Source organism: Eumetopias jubatus, unplaced genomic scaffold (assembly GCF_037043125.1).
Source record: "Eumetopias jubatus isolate StellerSeaLion01/CBP00866 unplaced genomic scaffold, mEumJub1_p1.0 scaffold_16, whole genome shotgun sequence".
Taxonomy (NCBI): domain Eukaryota; kingdom Metazoa; phylum Chordata; class Mammalia; order Carnivora; family Otariidae; genus Eumetopias; species Eumetopias jubatus.
Window position 1 is genome coordinate 76,193,002 of NW_028274822.1, and position 26,241 is coordinate 76,219,242.

Genomic DNA, 26,241 nt, shown 5'->3' on the forward strand with positions numbered 1-26,241 from the left:
AACACAATAGGGGCACCTGGCTGGCTCAGTCAGTGGAGCGTGTGACTCTCGATCTCGGGGTTGTAAGTGCGAACCCCATATTGAGTGTAGAGATTACTTAAACATAAAATCTTAAGGGTCACCTGGGTGACACAGTCGGTTAGGCATCTGACTCTTGGTTTTGGCTAGGGTTGTGATCTCAGGGTCCTGGAATTGAGCCCCGTATCGGGCTCCCTCCATATTCAGTGTAGAGCCTGCTTGGGGTCTCCCTCTGCTCCTATTCCTGCTCTCTCACTCACTTCTCTCTCTCTTTCAAATAAATAAATCTTTTAAAAGATAAAATAAAATCTTTAAAAAAAAACCCAACACAATAGCTGGAAGGTCATAAATGTGAAATAATAATAAAAATTAATAGATCTAGCATTGATTGGACATTTCTCTTGGACATTTCAGAGCAGCCCCGGGAGGTATGTGTTTATCAAGTGATTGTAATCTCCATTTTACAGTTGAAACCAAAACTCAATGGGTGAGATCATTTGCCCAAGTCATATGGTATGTACTGGAACTAAGAACCCAAGTCTGTCTGCCTACAGCATCCATGCTCTTAACCATCATGAGCGGAACAAAGCCCCCCACCCCCTTCTAACCTAAGCTCAAGGCAGGGGTGGGCTTAACCATATGCAAATCGAGTGTTAGTTTGTTGGTGCTTTTGTCAAAGTACTGAGAGTAGTCACAGTTGTAGGAATAAGTTACTCTGTCCTGGGAGATTGGCAGACAATGGCATGTGGGCTGTATCCAACCTGCTGACTGGTTTTATAAAGTTTTATTGGAACACAGACACACCCATCATTTACATATTAACTATGCCCATTTTCATATACAGCCACAGAGTTGAGTAGTCTCAGTAGAGAAAATATTTACTATCTGGCTCCTAGACTATTTCTTTTTTTTTTTTTTAAGATTTATTTATTTATTTTGAGAGAGTGAGAATGAGAGAGAGAGAGTACATGAGAGGGGGGAGGGCTAAAGGGAGAAGCAGGCTCCTCGCCGAGCAGGGAGCCCGATGTGGGACTCGATCCCGGGACTCCAGGATCATGACCTGAGCCGAAGGCAGTCGCTTAACCAACTGAGCCACCCAGGCACCCTAGACTATTTCATTTAATCCCCCCAAGATATCCTAGGTGAGTTCTACTATTCATCCCATTTCACAGATACAGAAACTGAAGCACAGAGAGGTAAAGTGACTTGCCCTGGGTGACACAGCCAGGAAGAGGCAGAGCCAGAATCCGAACTCAGGCCTTCTAACTCCAGAGCCGAGGCTCTAACAATTGCATTGTACTGCCTTTCTATTAAGGATGTAAAGGATCGGGAAAGACCCAGAGGCAGACCGGGGATGATGTGGGATATTTCATAGGAAGGGACCTGAATGAAAAGAGGAAGCCATAGCTGAGTCCGAGGAAGGCTAATGATCCCTTCTGGTTAGTTTGTTGCGGTGAGATATGTGAGAACTAAAAGCTGAGGTTGGACAGGTAGACCAGGCAAACTTCCTAGAGTCTTGAATGCCAGGCCAAAGGGATTGCCTACAGGCAGTGGGGAGCCACTGAGAGTTCTTGAGCAGGGGAGGTACTTTAGAAGTATTAATCTGGCAATGCTGGGTAGGGTGAGTTGAAGGTCAGGAATAATAATTCCTGTTGCAATAATTTAGAGAAATTTCCCACAAGGACCAGTTTATCCATTTATTCAACCAGTATTTCTTGAGCACCTACTATGGCACTGGCCTAGTACTGGATGCTGGGGATACAGTAGTGAGCAAGATAGACATGGTCCCTGTTATAGGTGGGGATCTCAGAAAACAGAACGTGAGATGGAGATTAGTGTGCAAGTGGTTATTGAGATCAGCACCGGCAAGGGAGTGAGTAAAACTTGAATGGGCAGAGGGAGGAGTTGAGCACAGTGGACCCTGTAGGGGTTCCAGAGCTGGGATGGCTTCCTAGAGTTGTTCCAAAATGAGGCATGGGAGCTGGACTTTTGTACCTTCACATCAGCCACACTGGACATGGGCTGCCCTCAAGGAGGGAGCATGTTCTTGGGCAAGGCAGCTGCTTTGGGTCAAGAAATTCCTGCCAGGGACCCCATTCTGAGCTCTTAGCAGGTAACATTCCTGGTCATTCCAGAGGAACTGTGTGCCTCCATCCTGAAGGGTGAGTCCAGGTGGTACATCACAGCACCCGCCACAGTCCACCCCTTGCACCTCTTAGATCCCCTTCCTTCATATAAGAAGCCCATCCCATCTGGGAACAGTTTCTCCAGGATTCTGGTTGGTCTTTTCCTTGAAGACTTAAAAGAGGATGGCTAGTGGAATAAACTAAAGTCCCCGCTATTGCTGCTGGTCTCCCAGCTACCACTGACGCCCAGTATGTCCCTCCCTTGCTACTCATTCTAGGTTCCCGTCACCTCTGGCCAGCACTTCTGCAATCGAGATGGTTTACCCGGTGGGATGATCCAGACCCCATGCCTGAGTCACTGTGTCCTTCCCAGGATGTAGCTGCTGCTTGTCCATTTAACACCAAAATTGGGCAGGGGGGTACCAAGAGATGCCCAGTGTGTCACCTGGGTGCCCCATTAGATAACAGCAGCCCTACCACCTCATGATGCTCAGGGTCAACTCTTCAGACAGAATGCTAACTCTCTCTCTTGATACAAGGGACCCAAAGTTACTAAGTGGGAGACTTTGCTTAAAGTTGAACGGGATTCTTGCAGGGGAAGAATCCCCTGGGGGAAGCATGCCCTCTCTGGGAACCAGAACCTCTAACCCCACACGTGCGGCAAGTACAAATTCCTCCTTCAACTCTTTGATTTCAGAATGACATATTCCTTCTATATTGCACATATGATGGCGATTGATTTAAGGGTATATTGTGTCCTGCAAGACAGTATCCCATCCTTATAGAGCATCATCTCTAAGCCGATGCCTCCATGGCACTTTCAAGAGGCTGTTCCATCCCCCTGTCAGGCCAGCAGCTGCAAGGTACCATAAGATATGATAGGACCAGGGGATTCCACGGTCCTATACACACTGCTGCATCTCCTTTGTTATGTATCATCTCCCTTGGTCCCAAGCACTTTAATGTGGGATTCTGTGTCAATGAGTCAAATACTTGGAAAGCCCTCAGATGGTGGTGTGGGGTGGGGCCCCGTGGGCAGGAAAGGCAAACCGATACCCAGAATATGTGCCAGTTCCATCAAGATGAGTCACTGCTCCTTCCGCAATGGAAGATGTCCATTATAAATAATTTGCCACCACATGACATGGGATGGCTCCATCCTGGGGGCTCTGCGTTGGTCTCTGTTGCTGGCAGATGTGCTTTGGTGCCTGAGGATCTGGCCCAATTGCCTCTCGAGGGTTAACAGTTCATTGGCTGGCTTCTTGAGCCTGCTGAGTGTCACTGTTGGGGAAGACTGGGAGAGGGCATGTAGAAGAGTAAGGCTAATGCTGAAGTAGCGTGACTTGATCATGACTACCAGATTCGAATCCTGACTCTGTCACATAACAGCTGTGTGCCCTTAGGCGAGTCACTAAACCTTTCTGTGCCTCAGTTTCTTTATCTCTAAAATGGGGATAATAGCATACCTACACCATGGGGTCACTTAGAATATTACATGACAACACATGTGAGGTGCCCGGGACAGTGCCCAGCAGAGCGCTCAGTGAATGTTAGCACGTGTCAGGTCTGTCAAAGGCCGTGAAGCTCAGGTGTCAGTGTGATGGACGTTGGACTCCATGGGTAATTATGGAAAGTGTACATGGGGACGGAAGATATACTCACATAGAGTGAACACAGGAACAAATCCTCAGACTCTTTCTGCCACTTAGAGGCTAGAAGGGCATCGAGTGGCTCTCAGTTCTCTCCAGTCCTTCCTTCCCTATTCATTATTGATCCCTCCATGGCTCTGCAGAGTAGACATCTGACATACACTCCTGGACCTAGGATGGGCTTAAAAACCACCGGAGCTTGAGGCAGAGGCCATTAAGCCAAGCCCATAAATCTGGGCTGGCAGGAGCTTGTGGCCAATGTCTTCCACGTCTGGACCAACTCCAGGAAATCCTGCAGACAAAGCCACTGTCCCATTCATGAGCCATTCATTGACTAGGGGACAGTTTTCTCCTAGGCTGGAAGGAATGTACTCACAGAAATACATATTAAATTCCTTTCCTAGGGAAATGACAGCAGAACCAGCCTACAAATAATTACCTGGATTTTCTACCCACAAGAGGGAAGGGAAATGAACTACGTATTCAGAATGTCCAGGGATGCTTGTCTGAAATGGTGGAATAAGAAGCATTATGTTCTATTTCTTCTTCTCCACAGTTTCTGGAAATGTCATCAAAGGTATAAGAAATAGAATAGATCTATAACAGGACTGGAAAACAAGAAAAGGGTGCCATCAGCCAACCAGAAATTTTGAGGAACCTCTGGAAGATGGTAGGCAGATGGGATTCCAATGGCGGAGTAACAGGAAGAGAGAAAACCCACCTCCTAAAACTGCAAAGGGGAGAGATCTTCAGGGAGAGAGGACAGGACACCAGGGGAATAAAATTACGGACACAGAGCAGCTGGGAGGGCCTTTGCCCCTTAGCCTTCCGTCATGAGGGTCCTCAGCTTGCCTGCCTCCTCCCTACGTCCACCCCCCAAATGTCATGCCTCCCCCCTCAGCTGTTCCTTTACTTAACCCTACTACAGCCCTTCTGTTTGTTTATTGAGCTAGTATCCACATGACCACTTTAAAACTCTCAAAACCTCAAGACACAGGTATTATTATCCCCATTTTACAGATAAGAAAACTGGGGTTTTAAAAATTAAGTAACATGCCCAAGACCACACAGCTAACAAAGGGCAGAGCTCAGATTTAAATATCATTTGACCCTGCAAACATATTCTCTTAAATACCCCTCTACAGCTCTTTTGTCCATGAGGAGAGCAAATAAAAACAGAAACAAAGTTACGGAAGAAATATTTAGCAACCCAAGAGAGCCACAGGCTTCCCAGAGCTTCCACTCCAGCCATTTACGTAAAAATAATCATGGCTTTATTATGCAATGTTCTTAACTCCTTATAATAATGGCTCCCCTAAGTTCATTTTTTGGAAACATTTAGTTGAAGATTTTTTTTTTTAGTTGAAGATATTTTTATGTAATTAAATGCAACCAAGAGTTTCCATTCATTTAGGCTTTGCACACCTCACAAAACCAAATGAGTAGGACTTTGCTGTATAATTTTTTTAAAAGTGCAACAAGAAGTCCTTGTAATAAATTTTTAGTATAAATACAAATTTTATTATTTATTAAAATTGTTTAAAAATTAAATTAAATTAAAAATAGTTTTTCTTTCAGTTTTATCAATGTGTAATTGACATCCAGAATTCAAGGTGCACAGCCTAATGACTTACTTGCAAAATGATCACCTCAATAATTTTAGTTAACGCACATCATCTTATCTATAAACTATATTATCAATAAAGAGCCCGTCCCTCAGCTCTGATCTGTGCTTTTTTATATGCTTCCCTTTATCCCTCTTTTTATTTTTATTTTTTAAAAGATTTTATTTTTAAGTAATCTCTACACCCAATGTAGGGCTTGAACTCACAACCCCGAGATCAAGAGTCGCATGCTCTGCCGACTGAGCTAGCCAGGTGCCCCATCCCTCTTTTTCTTCTTTCCTTTATTTCTTCGCCCAAAGCAGGTGTTTATATTGGTCCTTGGTGATAGCGATAGTAACATTAATAGTGATGATGGTCATCATTACAATGTCCATTGAGTGCTTACCAAGTGCCAGTCACTATACTAAGTGCTCATCTTGTTCACTGACAACCCTATCATCCCCAGTTTACAGAAGAGAAAACTGAGGCTCAGAGATCATTAAGTGGCTTGCTTAAGGTCATATAGTTATTAAATGGAGCGTGGAATTACCTCTTGCTTTGTAAAAAACCACCCTGACATTTATGGCTTAACAACAATTTATTGAACTCATGATTCTGCAGTTGGTCAGTATGGTTCTGAGCTCAGCAAGGCTCACTCATGTGTCTCCAATCACCTGGTGAATTGGATGGGGGCTGGCTGGGCTAGCATGGCCACAGCTGACTCATCTATGCTCCACAAGCCTCTCAAACTTCAGCTGGCTAGCCTGGGCACCTGGTCACATGGCACCGGTCACGTGGCACCTGGGCAGGGGTCCAAGTGAGCAAGCAAACGCTGTAGAGCTTCTCGGGACCCAAGCTTGGAACTGGCACAATATCACGTTTGCAACATTCTATTGAACAAGAGCAAGTCGCAAGTCGCAAGGCCCAGATTCAAGGGATGGGGAAGTAGACTTTGCATGGAGTGACCTGCAAGGAAGCAAGACACAGGGAGGGAAAATAGTGAAGCACCTTGTGCAAACCATCTACCATGTGGAGAAACTGGGTTCAAATCCACACCCATCTAATGCCAAAGTTCTTACATTTGAACAGATGTCCTGAAAGGATTCTAAGCTTATATAGTCAGAAAGTCCTGGTAAATCATTAATGTCCACTGGGTCCCTGGTACTGATTTGGAGATGATTCTGGGACATAGAACTGGAAGTTCTGAGTGGTTTCTGTTCCCTTTAATTAAGACAGGAAAGAGGATCACATTTAGGATGCCAAATAATTAGCTTTTCTGTCTATGCAGGAGCATCAAGAGGGAAGAGACTTTAACTCAAGTGAAAAAATTAGAAGCAACTTAAGTTTTATCATTACAAGTAATACATTTTTGTTTTAGAAAATGCAGATAAGCATCAAAAAATGATCATTGCCTCTAGTTGCAAAACATACACAAAATATATATAAGAAACATGTAGGCACCATGGCTGATTGTTTATTGTTTCCGATAGAGGATGCCAAGTATTTCAGCAGAAATGCCTCCTACCTAAGAAACTGAGAAGGAACCCTGCCTTAACAGGCATCCTGCTTGTGTGTTAGCCACACTTGAAGACTAATACTCCAGGTAGCTGCCCACCTGTTCCACCTTGAGACCTTCTCAGAAGATTCTTCAGATTGGTGTCTAGGTGGAGCTTGCTCACAAACCTGTCCTTGGCACTGCTCTTTCCCCTCCAGACCAAACAGAAATGCCAAATGGAGATCACAGGTCACTTCTTTGCAAGCATGTGATCCAAAGGGCAAATCTCTAATTGCCAAGGGCTGTAAATGTGATTATTTTCAGCGGGAGTTTATTGACACCAGTATCAACTGCTTCTTGGCATTGCTACTTTCATTGCTCATTCTTTTATTCTTCAGTGTGATTGTAATAATCACCACACTTTGGATGAAGATCAAACAGCTCATTTTCATAATGAATTGCTATAAATAATGGCCAGTGTGGGACACAACAATTACAAGAAAAAATGTTTCTTGTGGCAGAGGTGGCAAAAACAAGAAATTGAAAACAATCTATTAATCAACAGGGTTGCAGCTGTTTAAAAATAATGCAGTAAATACATGTATATTAATATGGGAAGATTTCCAAACTGTCTTATTGAAAGCAGATCTTGACACAGAGATGCTAGGGCAAGTAGTTTAGTCTGGGAGATCCTGTGGCACGCATCTCCAGATTGTCCCATTCAAGGAACGAGGGAAATGTCATTTGTTGAGAGATGCTCCTGGGAAGTTTAAATTCCTTGGCACTCCTGGTCTGCCACAGAGGTTGGCAGAGTAAGCTTTAATAACCAGAGAAAGCACTCAGGGGAGAGTTACAGGTACTGACAATTGGAAACTGGACAGGCATGCATGGAAGTGGCAAGAGTTGGGGCATTTTTATCGGTGGAACATGAACAGTGTGCTGCATGTGTGAAGGAAGGAAGGAAGGAAGGAGGGAGGGGGAGAGGAAGGGAGGAAAGAGAGAAGGAAGGGAGGGAAGGAGGAAGGAAGGAGGGAGGAAGGAAAGATGGGAGGGAGAAAGGAGGGAAGGAAGGATGGGAGGGAAAGAGAGAAGGGAGGAAGGAAGGAGGGGAGGGAGGGAGGAAGGCAGGAAGGGAGGGAGGGAGGGAAGGAGGAAGGAAGGGAGGAAGGGAGGGAGGGAGGAAGGAAGGGGCAAGGGAGGAAGGAAGAAAAGAGGGAAAGAAGGGAGGGAGCAGGAAGGAAAGAGAGAAGGAAGGAAAGGAGGGAAGGAGGGAGGAGGGAGAGACAAAGGGAAGAAGAGAGAAGGAAAGAGAGAAGGAAAAGAAAGATGTGTTGCTTAAATTTATTTATTTACATAGAGAAGGAGCTGGAAGGTTGCAAAGCAAACTCCTGGTTGTTATGGCTTTGGGGGAATGGAATGGAAGTAGGGGCAATGGGGAAGAGGAAGAATTATCATATGCTCTGTATACTTATGTATTGCTTAACTGTTTTCCAACGCAAATGCATTCAGGTACTACTTCTGTAACTAAAAGAAAAGAAAAAAGAAAAACTACCACATGCTATAGCTTCATTATAAAAAGAAATCCTTGCCATCTAAGGACAGGCATGACTTTGCCCTTAGAATATGCTGCTGCACGTTTTTGCATGGTTAGTAGTTTAATTTGGTGGAGGACAGGTAAACATGCTTCTCATTTTATTATTACTATTGATTTTTTAAATAATATAAGCACACCATTTGGAGAACAGCATACAAATTTCAAAGAAGTCATCCATGGTAATTGCTGTAACCTCTGTAACCACTATAATCTTGATCCTTACTCTCAGGGCTGAGTTAATGAAATTCCTAATGGTTTTTGTTGAGAGAGCTACTTGTAGGCATATAAATCAGAGTAAGCTTTTTTGGGGAACCACTTTGGTATTATCTATCAAAAGCCTTAAAACTATGCATGCCCTTTGACACAAATTCTACTTAACAGGGACCTAACCTAAGGAAACCACACGAAGACAAAGATGTCTTCAGCCTAAAGATAATGTTTGTTGAAGTATTGTGTAATTGCAAAACCATCCAAAGAGGGATGGGCTACAAAATATAGACAGATCTGGGTTAGAATTTAGAATTTTGGCTTTTCTACTTACTAACTTACTAGCTGTGTGATCCTGGTCAATTAACAATTTATCCGACATAGGTAGATCTAGAGATAAAAATGAGAATCAAAGATATATGCACACCCACAGGATTATAAGTATCTACTCCATTGATTTGAAATGTTTGAGTGAGACAATCCATGTAAAACATCTAGAAGAGTGTTTGACACATAATAGGTCCTCAATAAAAGGTAGCTATTATTAAGAAAAGAATGGTTCATGCATATGATAGAACATATGTGTGTAAGAGGATTTTAAATGGCATGGAAATGCTATTTATAAATCAAATAAAAAGTAGGGTTCAAAATTCTTGAGTATGATCTTGGCTACAGAGAGAGATTAAGAAAGAGAAAGGGAGAGAGATAAAGACAAAAGATCAAGACAGGAAGAGAGAATATACTGAAATACTTATACCATGAATTAAACTAGGTGATAATTGACTTTCTCTTCATGCTTTTCTCTAAATAGAATATATCTGAATGACTAAAGCCCTAGCCTTTTCTCTGAGGCGCCTAAGAATTCTTCCTTCTTTGGACAGAGGTATCTTTTATCATAACCCTAAGAAGGACTTCTACTGGGGGAAGAACTGTTCCTAAATCTTGATGATATTGCTAAGACCAACTTTTCTTTCTCTTCTTTTTTTAAGACCAACTTTTCAAATGTTAGATGTTATGCAGGGAAAGACATCATTCTGGTGAGGCAGCTCCAATTGTTCAAGAGCAATTCTAGAAGTTTGCAGGTATGAGCCATTAGCAGCAGCTGGGAGTTGGGCCAACTGAACTAGTAAAGGGATCCCAGGAGACCTAGATGGTGTTACCAGCAGTATCCGCCTCAAAACGGTCAATGGAAATTAGCCTCTCTCTACCCCGTCTCCTTTATGAGGAGCCAGGAAAGTAACATGAAGCCATCTGGTTGCTCAGATGCTTGGCTTAGGTGGGAGATGTGGAAGGCAGCATGGGGAAGAAGTTTAGAGATTTCTTTCTCTTTCCAGCATGGCCAATGGCTGAGGAAGTGAAAGGTAGGGGGAGGGGGCAAGAATGCAGTAGATGGAGGAGGCAGCCAGTATATTTAGGGCATTGGTTACATTCAGCAAGCAAATAAATGGATCAAGCAAGTATTGAGGATAAAGAGGCCTGGGTGTCTCAATGTTGGAGAAGGGAATTACAAACATGGAAACTGGGAGGGCTAGAAAGAACCCTTAACCTTGGGGTGCCTGGCTGGCTCAGTCAGCAGAGGGTGCGACACTTGATCTCGGGGTTCTGGGTTCAAGCCCTGTGTTAGGTATAGAGATTACTTAAAAAAAGAAAGAAAGAAAGAACCCTAACCTTCTGGTTGGACTGGAATTGAAAGTATCAGTGTGAACTCATTGCTTTTTTAAATACATATACACACATGGATATAGAAACAGACATAGATGTATGGTGTGCGTGTGGAGAGAGAGAGAAATGGAAAGACCAAGACAGATGATAGATAGATAGATAGATAGATAGATAGATAGATAGATAGATAGATAGATGATAGATAGAGGTCTGGGGTAGGGCCTGGAGATCTAAGTACTTAGCCATTGTCCCAGGAAATTCTGAAGTTAAGTGGTCCACAGACCACCCTCAGAGGAACATTGACCTAGAAATTCAGAAAGTGGGGCACCTGGGTAGTTCAGTTGGGTAAGCATCGGACTCTTGATTTCAGCTCAGGTCATGAACTCAAGGTTGTGAGACTGAGCCCTGTGTCTGGGTTCCATGCTCAGTATGGAGTCTGCTTGTCCCTCTCCCCCTGCTCACTCACATGTTCTTGCTCTCAGATAAATAAATAAATGAAGTCTTAAAAAAAAAAAAAGAAATTCGGAAAGCTGTGGCAATCTTCTTACTCAGTCCTGACCTTAACTCCTTTCATATCTTTCCGCTTTCCCAGGGTGACGCTGTACGCCGAGTTCCTTCCCATGAAGGCCAGAGCTAAGTGTATTTTGCTGATTGAGGTAAGGAGGGTGGTCTGGGTTTTCCAATAGTGTTCAGTCTCTGAGCAGGAGATTCTCAGGTGTCCTGAGCCACAGGATAAGGAAATGGGACTTTGTCAGTTATGTAAATTTGAACATTTTTTTTGTTTTTTGTTTTTTGGGTTTTTTTTTTTTTTTGCTTTACAGATAAATTCTTCAATTGACAAAAAAAAAATTCAATCTCTTAAAAAAAATGGTGGCAGGCTGGTGGTATGTCATTCTTGGGCTAGAAATGGCTTTTATCTGAGGCTCGCTGCCGAACCGTGCAGCTAAGGGAAACAAAACTCCTGTCCCTTGTCCATATCATCACCCTCCACCCCTATTTGTATCTGGACTCACCTGTGTCTTGTGTGAGCGGCCACCTCTGTAACCTAGAGGCTGCCTTAAAAGGTCCTTTGTCCAGCTAGTCCCTCTCAAGCCTTCTTCCTGCCAGGGTCTTGTGACCCATTTTCCCGTCATGATCTGGAAGCTCTCAGGGCAAATATGTAAGTGCCCAATGGTGCCATGCAGTGGGCAGTAGGGTTTATTTGACCTTTCCGGACACTGATGTCCACAGTGATGTCTATGATGCCATTCTCTAGCCACCAGGACCACACTGACAATATTAATTACATTAACCCCACGGCCCAATCTACCACCCTGACTGCATCTACCCCTGACCAATAAGGATGGTAGTCAGCTAGTCCATACTGGTATGGATGAACCAACTATTTAAATATTGAGATGTATCTGTGCCAGCAGATCCTGGTCGCTGATTAGGCCTCATCACCTAACACCCTGTCCTCTCCTAGGACCCCCTAGAACTTCCCATGATCTAGCAACTAAAGAGTTAACTCCTGGCACAGTCGTGTGTGTGTGTGTGTGTGTGTGTGTGTGTGTGTGTGTGTGTGTGTGTTGGGAGCGGGTATGTCTGGTACCCATTCTGGTTGGTCAGTCCTGTATCAGTTTGTTAGACATTTTGACTATCACCCCTGGTTGTCAGCAACAGAAATGTGGTTAATTTAAGCAAAAGGGGATTTCGGAGGGCTCTTATGGGCTCCCAGAACTGATGGGGAAACTTGAAGGACCAGGTTTGTCAATGGGCAATAGTTGTAGGGTCCCAACAGGAACCAGCATACTCAAATTAGGATAATTTGGGGACGCCTGGGTGGCTCAGTCGGTTAAGCGTCTGCCTTTGGCTCAGGTCATGATCCCGGGGTCCTGGGATCGAGTCCCACATCGGGCTCCCTGCTCGGCGGGGAGCCTGCTTCTCCCTCTGCCTCTGCCTCTCTCTCTCTCTGTCTCTCATGAATAAATAAATAAAATCTTAAAAAAAACAAATTAGGATAATTTGAAGAAAGTTTGATAAAGGGACTATTTCTAAATAGCCCCAGGCTGGAAGTTCCAGTTGCCAGGCAAAGGCAGGAAGTAATTAGCAGTCCAGAGAGGGAGAGTTGTATGTCGAGAGCTATTGGACGCGACCTGGGACCTTCTGCTGAGAGATGCAGCGAGCCCATGCGCACCCTGCAGAGAGGGAGCCAGAGGAGTAAATGCCCCAACCTCTCTTACCTCCCTCCCTCTCTCCCAGTTCCTGTGGGGCTCCCCGTTGGCTGCACCCAGTGGGAAGCCAGAAATCAGGAAGTCTATGGATGCAGTGCATTCAAAGAGCAAAGTGGGGAAGGATGGGGAGTGACTCGGAGAGGCACACAGAAGATATTCAGCCCTGCAGAGAAGAGGCAATTGGGACTAAGGATAGTAGGGCCCCAATGGGCAAGAGAGATGGATGTCAGTAAACAAAAACCAATGTGTCCATCACCATCTTGACCTCACACGAGGTGGTACTGATCTCCTTAACCAGAGCTACCACACTGTACACTCCAGTGGGTACCACGCCAATATCATACCATGTGGATGGCACCCTCAGGAGATGGACAACATGGTGGCCGTGGCCCAACTATATGGACCCCAGGAAAAGTGGTGGCCATTCTGACTTTGCAGACCCCAAAGACCCCTTACCCATATCGATAGCGTCATCTACAATGACACTCACATTGCTCATGCGTTGACCATGCATGAGCGTGATCAACTGATCCCATTTTCCCATGCCAGGTCTTCTGGGCCATCGGGACAGTGTTCGAGGTCATCCTGGCTGTGTTTGTGATGCCCAGCCTGGGCTGGCGCTGGCTGCTCATCCTTTCGGCTGTCCCCTTGCTCCTCTTTGCGGTCCTGTGTTTTGTAGGTATCCCTTAAGACATCTCAACCTTTGTCTCCTGGCCTCCTGCTGTTCCCTGTATTTAGGTGGGGGGGGGTGGAGGAGAACACCATCCTGTAAAGATTATTTTTAAGATTTTTGGGGGGGACTCTGACAACAACACCATTTAGTAATAATAATAGCAACGGCAGCAATCATAACTGCATGAACCCATTCCAGGCACTGTGCTAAGTAAGCACTTTGTCTGGATTATCTCACTTAATCCCCTCAACAACCCGAAAAGATGGGATCTATCATTATCCCCATTTTATGGATGAGGAAATGGAGGCACAGAGAGGTCAAGTAATTGCTCAAGGTCACACAACCCATATAATCAATGACAGAGCCAGGATTTGAAGCCAGGCCTCTGGAGCCAGAGGCCCCACCCTTAAAGACTCCACACCCAGAGGAGAGTATGTGGCTGGGACCCAGTGTTCTGTTCCACCCTAACCTGCCACACCTGTACCCACAGTGGCTGCCGGAGAGCGCAAGGTACGATGTGTTGTCCGGGAATCAGGAAAAGGCCATTGCCACATTAAAGAGGATAGCAACCGAAAACGGAGCCCCCATGCCGCTGGGGAAACTCATCATCTCCAGACAGGTCCGTGCCTGGCCCACCGTCTGTGGCGTGTGTGTTTGTGCACCTGCGTGGGAGCGTGTACGTGGGTGGGGTGTGGTAAATCCTGAGACACGCAAAAAGAGCAGAAGCAGACCAATTCCCCAAAAGCCAGTTTTCCTGAATTAACTTGGTAATGTATCTTTTTACATGTTTCAAGGAGCATTCTTTTTGAATATATATAGTAAGTAGGAGTATATTTTTCCTATGTACATATTAATATATTTATTTCCTCAATATATTCTCTCCATAAATATATTAATGAATCTATTTCTAAATATATTAATGAGCCTATTTCAAAATATATTCAACAAATACATTCTCAAATATATTCATAAACATATTTAAGGAGTATTGTTTTTTCATTCACGAATATATTAAAAAATATATTTTTATTCACAAAAATAATATTCAGGTAGACTAAACCACCTATAGTCCATAATCCTTTTATTCACAAAAATAATATTCAGGTAGACTAAACCACCTATAGTCCATAATCCTTTTTTAAGCATTTAGCATGTTTAAATAAGCATTTCTCAAACTAAGGAAAATATATTTGTTAAATATATCTAAGAAGAATATAATCACAGTCATAGAATATACTCTTTTTTTAAAAGGTTTTATTTATTTATTTATTTTATTATTATTTTTAAAAGATTTTATTTATTTATTTGACAGAGAGAGAGACAGCGAGAGCAGGAACACAAGCAGGGGGAGTGGGAGAGGGAGAAGCAGGCTTCCTGCGGAGCAGGGAGCCCAATGCGGGGCTCGATCCCAGGACCCTGGGATCATGACCTGAGCCGAAGGCAGACGCTTAACGACTGAGCCACCCAGGCGCCCCTCATAGAATATACTCTGAAAAAGAACATTGTAGAGTGGTTCAGTCGGTTAAGTGTCTGCCTTCAGCTCAGCTCCGTGGGGAGCCTGCTTCTCCCTCTCCCCGTCTCCCACTGCCCTTCCCCCTGCTCATGCTCTCTCTCTCTCTTAAATAAATAAACAAAATCTTAAAAAAAAAAAAGAACATTGTAGAGCAAAGATTTGATAACAGCAAATTATATGAAATTGGCAAGTAGGTCGTTTAACTAATCAATCTTTCAGCACATTAGCCTCTGGTGAATTAATTTTCAGCACATTAATTTTTGTTATCTTGACCTAGAGCTGGCTTAGTCGGGGCATGAAATGGTTAGACACCCCTTGGACTGACTGACTGCTCCCCGGGTCTATGGGACTACCTGAGAGTCCTCAGGGCATGGAGTCTGCTTCCTGGCTCCAGGACTTCAGGCTGGGGTTGGGGGTTGCAGAACGTCTCCATCCTTGGGGAATCAAGACTGTGGACATTGCTGGGTCCTGGCTGGAGGGCCTCACTGGGCTGGGGGACTTTGTGCTGTGGGATTGAGTCCTGGGTTCTCGGATCCTGAGCATGTAGCCCACCAGCAACCTCCCTCCCAGCAGTGGGTGTCCACCCAATGCCAGCACTGCTGGAGGAGTGGAGAGCAAACGGCATGTCCTTGTCTTGAAACAGGAAGACCGAGGCAGAATGAGGGACCTTTTCACGCCCCATTTTAGATGGACAACCTTGTTGCTGTGGTTTATATGGTAAGAGCTGTTTCTTGACACTTTGATCCCCTTCACCTGTGCCCTGTTTTGTGTTCTGTTTTTATGTGACGCACAGAGAACTCTTTGATCGTAGGCAACAATTACAAAGTTCAGTGGTTTGAGCATCACTTTCCTGGGATCTCTGCCTTTTCCAGATATTACCTGTACTATTATTTTCTTAGTCTTTTTCTTTAATTGAACTCACTTCTGACTCAGATAAATGTCCTTTTTTAAAGAAACTTTTTAATTTTATTTCCAATATCGTTAACATACAATGTTATATTAGTTTCAGATACACAAGATAGTGAATCAGAGAGTTTATACATTACTCAGTGCTCATCATGATAAGTGTGCTCTTAATCCGTATCACCTATTTCACCCATCCCCCACCCACCTCCCCTCTGGTAACCACCAGTTTGTTCTCTCTAGTTAAGAGTCTGTTTTTTGGTTTGTCTCTTTTTCTTTTCCTTTGTTTGTTTTGTTTCTTAAATTCCACACATGAGTGAAATCATACGGTATTTGTCTTTCTCTGACTGACTTATTTCACTTAGCATCATATTCTCTAGCTCCATCCACGTTATTACAAATGGCAAGATTTCATTCTTTTTATGGCAGAATAATATTCTGTTGTGTGTATATGTGTGTGTATATAAATGTGTGTGTGTGTGTGTGTGTGTGTATGTATCACATCTTCTTTTCCATTCATCAATCAATGGACATGGACTGCTTCCATAATTTGGCTATTGTAAATGATGCTGCAATAAACATAGGGGTGCAAATCTCCTTTTGAATTAGGGTTTTTGTACTCTTTGGGTAAATACCCAGTAATGCAATAGGGTAGTTCTATTTTTAATTTTTTGAGGAGCCTCCATACTGTTTTCCAGAGTGGCTATGCCAGTTTGCATTCCCACCATTAGTGCACAAGGGTTCAGATAAATGTCTTTTAAGAGGGAATTTTATATGTCTGCTTTAAAGAAAAAAACCTTAAGTGCAGGCCATATATTTTCAAGAGATATACAGTAAAAAGTAGCTAGATTGATGATTTGCCAAGGCACTGAGCTGCTGTATTTAATAGAGAGACACAGACAGAGGGTAGGTGTTAAGGACTCATTCATTAGCAAGTAAGTGAAACTAGGAAATCATCAAAATACAGTTGACTTTGAACAATGCAGAAAGGGGGTTAAAGGCACAGACCCCTGAACAGTCGGAAATCTTTTGACTCCCCCAAAACTTAACCAATAGCCGCCTATTGACCAGAAGCCTTACTGGTAACATAAAAAAGTCAATGAACACATATTTTGTATGTTGTATGTATTACGTATTATATATTATATCTTAAAGTAGGCTAGAGAAAAAGAAAATGTCATTAAAATCTTCTGGAAGAGAAAATGCACTTGCAGTAGTGTACTATATTTATTGAAAAAAAGCTCTTTACAAGTGGCCCTGTGCAGTTCAAAACCTGTGCTGTCCAAGGGTCAACTGTAATTTGAAAGGAAATGTAAAATGGATTTTTGTCACAATGAGATTCCATATGCATGCTCCATCAAGTCCCCTTCTTGGCCAATATTGCCTTGGATACCACCAGTGGCATGGGGCCCACCGCATTTAGGGCACCACTAGTTTGGTCAATACAGGCATCCTTAGAACTTTCAGTCCTAATCCTGGTCTATTTTCCTTAAATAACAGCCACTGGTGATGTCTGGATGTGGGCAGGACGGAAGGCAGTGATTTGTACAGAGTAATTACCTGAAAATCCACAACTAGTTAAATCTCAGCTATTCTTTGAACTCTCTTTCTACCAAACCATGTACACAGCATGAACAGTGTGCAGAAGGGGCCTGGCTAACACTTTGCATTCTGGTTTAACCAGTTCTCATGTTTCCCATGCACCTTTGAGTAGAGGTGCTAATTAGCAGGGGATTGTCCTGAAAAGTGGTCAGTTGCAGGGAAGTGGAGGGGAAAGCTTTGATAATATACAGAACTGGGCTCTAGCTCTGTCCCTGCATGCCTAAGAGCTGAACCAGGCATTTATTAAACACCTGCTGTGTGCCCAACACAAGTGTGGAATCTGTAGGATTTTTTTAAAAGGGAGTGGAGGTGGGAGTTTAAGGTATCTATCTTCGCATGCGGGTGATTCAGTTGGGCTGACACTACCCAAATACTGAAGCAATTAATTGGAGACTAATTTTTGTGCACTATAGAAATTGCTAAATTTGCTGGCACATATTGCAACCCAAGGAAATTAATCACTGCAGTCTGATTATGACAGTTCCCATGTAACTGTACTACGGGATGATAATGTTCTGGTCTACAGACTTGAGTGTTCTAGTTCCTGGGACAATTGTGAATTAATTAACTATTTCATTCTGATGTGAAATTTTAGGGAAGTCTGCAGAATCCACACTTGTACGGGGCACACAGCAGGTGTTTAATAAATGCTTGGTGAGTTGATTCAGCTCTCAGGAGTTCAAGGGCAGAGCTGGAGTCCAGTGCTCTTTATTATCAAAGTTTTCCCTCTTCTCTCTTCACGTTGACCAGCTTGGCCCAGAAGCCCTGATCAATGTCACCCTTGACTGTGTTCTTCCAAATTTTGGTCCCCCAAACTTGTTTTCCCTATTGCCAGTTGAATAAACAGCCTGGGGTGTTCTCTGTGATATAATACAGTTCTTGGTCTTTCAAAGGACACAAGATCACGTCCCTTTATCACATCACTATGCTTTGTACCTGCCATTTTCCTGCTCAAGGGCCCCAGGAAAGCCCCCAAAGGTCCAGTGCCATCCATGCCCAAAGACTGGTCCTCACTGTTATAGATGCAAGTCCTTCCTGAGGGGATGGGGAAAGGAGACTTGCATTTCTCCCACCATTTCTTTACCTCTTCCTGCTTCCTTTCTGGCAGGTTTTCCAATGCGTTTTCTTACTATGGATTAGTTCTGCTCACCACTGAGCTCTTTCAGGCCGGAGATGTCTGCAGCAGTGAGTATCAAACTACCCTACTCCCACCCTACATAGTCACACACGCATGCCCACCCCAGGTTCCACCTCTCCTGAGCCTGGCCATGCACAAATACCGGTGACGTTGCCCCGCAGACTCCTGGGAGAAAGTCTCTGCCAAATGAGCATAGAAGACCCGGACTGTGGTCTCCAAGATACTCTGTAGGAAGCCGAATAATCTTGTCATGATAAAAGTGATGTTACGGCAGAGTCCTATCTTATGTCACTTAGAGGGCTCGGTGAAGTACAGCCTGAGTTTGATGGCCGTGACCCTATGCAGCAACTCTTGTGTGCATGTGAGGTCTGAGAACCAGGTTGGATCTCAACCCTGGCCACACCACAGAATCACCCGGAGGAGCTTTTGTTTTTTTTTATTTTTAAAAGATTTTATTTAGTTAGTTAGTGAGTTATTTGAGAGAGCAAGTGCACATGTGAGAGAGAGCATGAGCAGGCGAGAGGGGCAGAGGGAGAGGGAGAAGCAGACTCCCCGCTGAGCAGGGAGCCCCACGCGGGGCTTGATCCCAGGAATCCAGGATCACAACCTGAGCCGAAGGCAGATTCAATTGTGCAGCTAGAGGTGGGAGCCACTGTACAAAAGGAACAAAATAGAAAGCAAAGTGTATATGCAGATGTCTGGGCTTTCAAACCATTCTATCTTTAAGAATAGGTTCCTAGCATTGAAACCTGGGTGGAGGATAAAGGGATCAAGTTCTTGCTTGTCTGCAGGATTTGCCCAGTTATCTTTTTCATACTAAGCCTCTATAATCTTAGTTAATAGTTTGGTTTATTGGTATAAGGATTTAATGAGTTGGTGGCTTAGCCGCATATTTGGGATTTGGTATTGAGAGAGTATAAATCGCATGCCCCTAACAGTGGACCCACTGAAGCAAAGCAGAGGATCCAGGGGAATGTTACAAAGCAGGGATTGGCAAACTTTCTATAAAGGGCCAGATAGTCAAATTTTAGTCTTTGTGGGACATACACCTCTGCGGTTGGAGGAGGAAAGTAGCTGTGGACCATGGGTTAATGAACAAACATTGCTTGTGTTCTAATAAAACCTTATTCGTGAATGCAAATTCGGGTGGCGTATCATGTCTATGTCATGAGGTGTTATTCCTCTTTGATTTTTATTTTTATTTTTATTTTTTTTAAGATTTTATTTATTTATTCATGAGAGACAGAGAGAGAGAGGCAGAGGGAGAAGCAGGCTCCCAAGGAGCAGGGAGCCCGATGCGGGACTCGATCCCAGGACCCTGGGACCATGACCTGAGCCGAAAGCAGATGCTTAACCATCTGAGCCACCCAGGCGCCCCCTCTTTGATTTTTAAAAATCATTTTTAAAACGTAAAAACCACTCTCAGCATGCAAGCCAGGCAGAAACAGGCAAGAGACCAGATATGACTTGCAGGTGATATTTTGCCAACTCCCGTTTAAAGGTCTCTCTTATACCCGGGTGGGAAAGTGATACTGTGGAACACGCCCATAGCTGGAAATCAGGGAGCCTGGGTTCTAGCACCAAGTAGTTGTGTGACCTTGGGCAAGTCATTCATTCGATATTTTCTATATGCCAGTTACTGATCTAGGTGTTAGGATACATCAGTGAACACAAAAGACAAATATCCCCACCCTGTAAGCTCATATTTTGGTGGGGAGAGAAAAAAAGAGAGAGAATAGCATAAGTAAGTAAATAACATAGCGTGTTGGAAGGTGATAGGTGTGTCAAAGAAAAAAATTTAAAGAAAAGGTAAAATCATGCCTCTCCTACAAATATACAATGAACACCTATCAAAGATTTTATTTTATTTAACTCATCAATTAATGAATGAACCAGTTAAGAACTGTGAAAAGTCTGAGGATTTACCTCTTTGTAAGCTAGCAAGTTAGCCTTCCACAGCTTCCACAGATGCCTGCAACAGACACAACACTCCTGGATCAGAGACAAAGGACTTTGTTACTCACAGTAATAGCAGTAGCTGAAGCATCGGCATTTCCTTACACCATAAGGAGTTCCCATTCCCACAGGGTAATATGAAGAAGGGGGGCCACAGCTGCAAAAGCAGTGGGTTATGTTACAAAAGGGGATCTCCGAGCTTAGGGCACCTAGCTCTCTTATACTGGATGGTAAAGACAGAAAGCTGGTAAAGCCTGCCCTTGTCCTGCAGGGAGACACTATGCCATTGAAGGCCATAAGCAAACCTGCCCCTTGCTCCAAAGTTGGACACTTCCTGTCAGAGTTGTTGGTTAAACAAAGGTCCTTGAAAAGATAGTTTAGAACAAAGAGAGTCAGTGTCTTTGCTTATAAAACATGCAGAAATGTGAGCAACCCATGGAGAATTGTTTACTAATGCCAGCAAGAGTTTACATCTGGTTCAAAGGAGAATTCAAAAATACATGTATATAGGCAATCCGAAATGCTGGAAAGGTTTTACAATTAGAGGCACAACTTGTCAATATGCATAAGGCAATAATCAATTGCATCACCAGACACAATTTGCATTTTGATAGAGAAGAATCATTTGCATTAATGTCAATATTCTATAATGTGCATAGCTCACAGATAATGAAAGGTGATGCAACTTGTAAGGGTGCACTAGACAAAACATTTTGCCCATTTCAAAGTCTTTCATGCTATTTCTTAACAAATGTATGGGAAAAAAAAGATAGCCAAGCAGGATAAGGGAGGTCAGGAATGGGTAGTGGAGCAAGGGGCACTGGGTCAGTTGCAGTCTTAAATGGGGTAGTCAGAATGGCCTCCATGAGGTGAGATTTAAAGAAAGACATAAAGGAGGTGAGGAAATTAGTCATAGGGATATATAAAGAGCAATTCAGGAAGAGGCAGCAGCCAGTGCAAAGGTCCTGAGGCAGGAGTGTTGAAGGCACAGCAAGAAAACCAGTGTAGCTGGAGTATAGTGAACAGAGCGAGGGAGAGAGACAGAAGGTGGGATCAAGGAAGTAATGGGGGCCAGATAATGTAGGTGGGGATCATAGAGGCCACCCTGGAGTCTGTCTGCCGCCTGGAGTCTGTCTGCCACAAAAACACCTAGTATGTGCCAGTTCTGGGCTAAGCACATTCATATGCACAGCCTGATTTCATTCTCCCAACCACTTTGCCCAGTGGTTTTTTTTTTTTTTAAGATTTTATTTATTTATTTGAGAGAGAGAATGAGATAGAGAGAGAGCACGAGAGGGGAGAGGGTCAGAGGGAGAAGCAGACTCCCCGCTGAGCAGGGAGCCCGATGCGGGACTCGATTCTGGGACTCCAGGATCATGACCTGAGCCGAAGGCAGATGCTTAACCGACTGAGCCACCCAGGCGCCCGCCCAGTGGTTTTATTAGCTCCAGTTTTATGAAGAAACTGAGGCTCAGAAACATAAAGCTGTAGCCCTGCCGGTTGGGATTTGAACCTCAGTCTGTCTGACTCCACGACTGGGCCCTTTCTATGGTATCCCAGCTGAAGCATCCCCAGGGAAGGAGGTGTGGGAGCAGGAGGGTGCGATTCAAGGTTCTAGGCATGGCTCTTCTTTCTCCTGTCTTCCACCTCCCAGTTTCTAGCCAGAAGAAGGCAGTAGAAGCAAAATGCAGCCTGGCCTGTGAGTACCTGAGTGAGGAGGATTACATGGACCTGCTGTGGACTACCCTCTCTGAGTTCCCAGGTGAGGAGCCTGTTGTGAGGTGGGGCTGGGGCAGGGAAGCCTGTGAATGCAGCAGCTGCTCATCTGGTGGTTCTACCTGGGGCTGCCTGGAAGCAAATCCCCCCCTTTCTAGGGGAGCTGGAGGTTCTTTTTTCAACCCTTAGCTACAAGTCGACAAGAACTGTGAAGGCTACTCTACTTGAAGGCTCACAAATTAGGCTGCCCATTGTCACGCTCACTGGCAGAAGACACGAGACTCCTGGGTCAAAGACAAAGACTATTACCCATGGCCCAGCAAGCAACATGTTCCACACTGATTCCCAGAGCCCCCCAGTGGAATTCGATAGCAACATGAATAGTATATTAGTGTCAGCTCCCCTTGCTCCCAAATCTCACAGCGATGATGACGAAGGGTCCAGGCGGATGTTACACACGCAGTGAGGTAGTGGGTACACCTGTTGTGCTCTAACTCTGGTCCTTTGATAAGAACGCCTCACCCAAATGCATACACATGCTGATAATGGATGATGGTTGCTGCTTGAGGGATTACCTGAGTGTTCCCTTCCATGTACCTGATTGATCTACTACTCCCCATATTCTTGACCCTGTATTCCATGGTTTTCCTTGACTTCCCAGTATCTTCCTCAATCCCTTTTTCACTTTGCTTACCTGAGAATTCCCAGGCTTAGGGAACTCAAATCTTCTATAACGGGTTGCCAGAAACCTGCCCAGTTTTTTGCTCCAGAGAGAGAGACATCACCTTTATTGCATTGGACAGTAAACAGACCTGCCCTTGGCTCTGGAAGGGGACAGTATCTCTATCTCCAAGGCTATTGGCTATCCAAATTAAATGATAGCCTGGAACAAAGGGCAGCTAGTGCCTCTGCATGCAAGAAATACAAGAGACCCATGGAGAATTGTCCCCCATCAGCCCTCACACTGGAAGGGTCAGTGGGTGTCAAAAAATCCAAACCTGCACACAAAGTGAAGGTGATCTATCTTTTCCTTTTAAAAAACTAATAATTATTACAACAGCAATAGTATCTGGTATTTATTGAGTGCTTACCATATGGATATCCGGCTCTATGCCAAATGTTTTATAGATATGTCTCATTTAGTCTTGAGAAGTAACATAATTATCCCCCGTTTTACAACCGAAGAAACTAAGGCTTAGAGAGGTGTAGCCAAAACTGTTCCTAAACTTGCAGATGCCAGTATCTGCATCTTTGTGTCTGAGGGCTCTCTCAAGAGGGATGGAAAGCCTCAGGACCTAAAAGGAAGCAAGGTGGCTGGAAGTCCCAGGGAGTGAACATCTGGGAGCTGCTTTCAAATGATAACTGCAGGAGTTGGTGGTATACAAATACCCTAGCTTCCTCGCCCCGTCAGGCAGGAGAATTCCAAGATGCATGTCCCACACTGGCTCCCAGAGCCCCCCAGTGGAATTCGATAGCAACTGCCCACAATGGTAACTTGCCTTCCCTTCCCTATCTTACCTGCCCAGCCTCCCACTGGTGTTTCTTTGGGTTACCTCTCAAGTAAACACTTGTACTTGGACCCTTTCCCCAGCGTCTGCTCCTAGGAAAGCTCAGCTAAAACACTGAGTGTCCTACACTTGGCAGAGCTAAGAACTGAGGTCCCACCCCAGAGCCCGGAGTCTTCACTCCTATCTTTCTTCGAAAACCCTTCCCGCATAGAGCTCAGAGGGTAAGACTAGGAACTTGGAGTTAGACACCACGTTGCCAATAACCATTTCCATGACTTTTCGATGATTTCCATGATTTTACCTTTCTGAAACTCAGATAACTCTTATTTATTACATTTATGATTTGTTGTTTCTGTTCGCTGACATATCCCAAGGCTCCTAGAACAGCTCCTGACACACAGTAGGCACTTAATTTTTCGATTGAATAAGTGTGGGAAATGCAGGTGTTGATAGCATTTATTTTAGGGGGTTGTTTTGATGATTAAGCAAGATAATAGATGTACAAGTGCTGAGCCTAGATTTAATAATTATTATTAATATTATTAATAATAAGCACCATGGTATACTGTCTCTACTGAAGGGAGTCTTGTTTTTATTGAGTCCCATTTTACAGATGCAGTAACTGAGGCTCAGAAAAGGCAAGGGACAAACCCAAGACCACATGGCAAGTCAGAAGCAGAAGGAGGCCTTAGAACCTGCGTGGTTCTGACTCCCATCCCTGGTGTCCATTGCCTGGATTCAATGAATGCCATGTCCCTTGGTGCCTATTTAGTTATCCATTGCTGTGTAACAAATTATCCCATATTTTAGTGGCTTCAAACAACGTATTTATTACTCAGGGTTTCTGTGGGTCAGGAAGCTGGGAGTGGCTACCTGGGTCCTCTGCTTCAGCTTATCTAACAAGACTGCAATGGCGGTGTTGGCCCAGCGTCTGCAGTCACATCAGCTGGGACAGGGGCTGTTTCCATGCTCACTCACATGGTCGTTGGCAAGATTCAATGCCTCCAGGGTTGTTGGACTGAGGGCCTCAGTTCCTCACTGGTTATTGGCCAGGGGCCACTTTTAGGCCAGCGCCTAAGAAGAGTCAGGGGGAGAGAAAATACCAGCAAAGCAGAAGCCACATTCTTTTACAACTTCATCTCAGAAGTGACATCCCAATGCTTTTCTGTATTCTGGTCATGAGAAACGACTCACCAGGTCCAGCCCACTCTCAGGGGCAGGGAATTATATGGGGTGTGAATACCAGGAGGTGGGGGGCATTGGGAGCCATATTGGAAGCCTCCTGCCATGGTGCCGCTGCTCTCCCCCAGGTGTCCTTGTGACTCTATGGATTATTGATCGCCTGGGCCGCAAGAAGACCATGGCCCTGTGCTTCATCATCTTCTCCCTCTGCAGCCTCCTGCTGTTCATCTGTGTTGGAAGGTGGGTCTGGAAACCAGCTCTCTCTGACCAGCAGATTCACTTCTCAGGTCATGGTCAGTGTCTCTTTGGGCCTGTAAGCTGTGGACTATACTCCTGGTGGTCATCTGAGAGATTCCCCTCACCTCCCCGGTCCCTCACTAGGACTGAGACTCTTGACCACAAGATCAGACTCAGTTTTGGGCCTCTGATGGGGGTAGGGCCGGGAGGGCACTTTGGTCCAGGTTTTGCTCCAACACTGTCCCATTTAGGCTTTTGACATTGTCTCCCAGAGAGATCGTGCATACGACTGTTTATGTATGGGTTAAAAGCATTCCTTTGTTCAATGGAAATACTTCAAGGGCCTGTTGTATAATCCCTTTTTTGGCATTTCTCCATTTTTCCATCTTTGAAGAGCCTCAAAATATGGAAGAGGCTTATGCCTCTCTTGACCTCGGAGAGGCCCCAGACCAAAGCTGATGAGGAATATGTGGAAGGCCTGGAGAGGTAGCTTAGACCCTGACATGTTGGTGTTCCTAGGCATTTTGGGGAACAATGGAACAGAGGGTCGGGGACCAGGATTACCCTAAAAATACTGCATAGAAGTTTACTTTCACTGGCTCAGCTGGCTCCTGACTCTACCAGGCTCCGTCTGGGTTTTTCAATGATTTATATCACTTCTCTCTGACCTTGCCCTCAACCTGGGCACCACAGATGTTTGCAGCTCTTAGCCTGGAACTTTGGAAAATGATAAATTTATAAAGGCGGGCCTTTCGAGAAGGCACCAGGATTGTGTGCCTGTGTGGATATGTTGGGTGGGGGTGGGCTGAGCCAATTTCTAGGGTATAAATTCTGCCTGGGCAGATAGGACTTTGCTGAAACAAGCTGACAGAAAACAAACAAACAAAAAAACCCTGCTCATCTTCTTTTTTATCTCTCTCCCTAGAAACATGCTCACTCTGTTACTCTTCATTGCAAGAGCATTTATTTCTGGAGGCTTCCAGGCAGCCTATGTTTACACACCTGAGGTAGGAGGGGGGGGGGTCTGGGAGCAGCCGGGAAGGGGAGGGAGGGAGCTCCACCTCCAGAAACACCCAGCCTGGGATCCTCAGAATGGGATTTGTCCGTGGGTCTGTCTGAGTAATGACTGTGAGGCTCTTCATTATTGCAGGCTATCTTTCAATCATTTTTTTTTCTGCTTATGAAAGCTGATGTTCAGTGTAAAAGTTGCAAAGGGTATCAAACTGCATAAAACCAAAAATTAAC

At 44.5% G+C, this 26,241-nt stretch overlaps 1 protein-coding gene across 1 annotated transcript in view; it reads left to right on the forward strand.

Moving 5' to 3' along the window:
- SVOP (SV2 related protein) overlaps positions 1 to 26,241 on the forward strand; it is a 49,169-nt gene that overhangs the window by 17,392 nt on the left and 5,536 nt on the right. The window contains exons 6-13 of the mRNA XM_028116687.2: positions 10,948 to 11,011; positions 13,118 to 13,243; positions 13,732 to 13,860; positions 15,398 to 15,471; positions 18,368 to 18,444; positions 22,008 to 22,115; positions 24,888 to 24,999; positions 25,922 to 26,003. Of these exons, the coding sequence (XP_027972488.1) occupies positions 10,948 to 11,011; positions 13,118 to 13,243; positions 13,732 to 13,860; positions 15,398 to 15,471; positions 18,368 to 18,444; positions 22,008 to 22,115; positions 24,888 to 24,999; positions 25,922 to 26,003 (772 nt within the window). The remainder of the gene's footprint in view (positions 1 to 10,947; positions 11,012 to 13,117; positions 13,244 to 13,731; positions 13,861 to 15,397; positions 15,472 to 18,367; positions 18,445 to 22,007; positions 22,116 to 24,887; positions 25,000 to 25,921; positions 26,004 to 26,241) is intronic.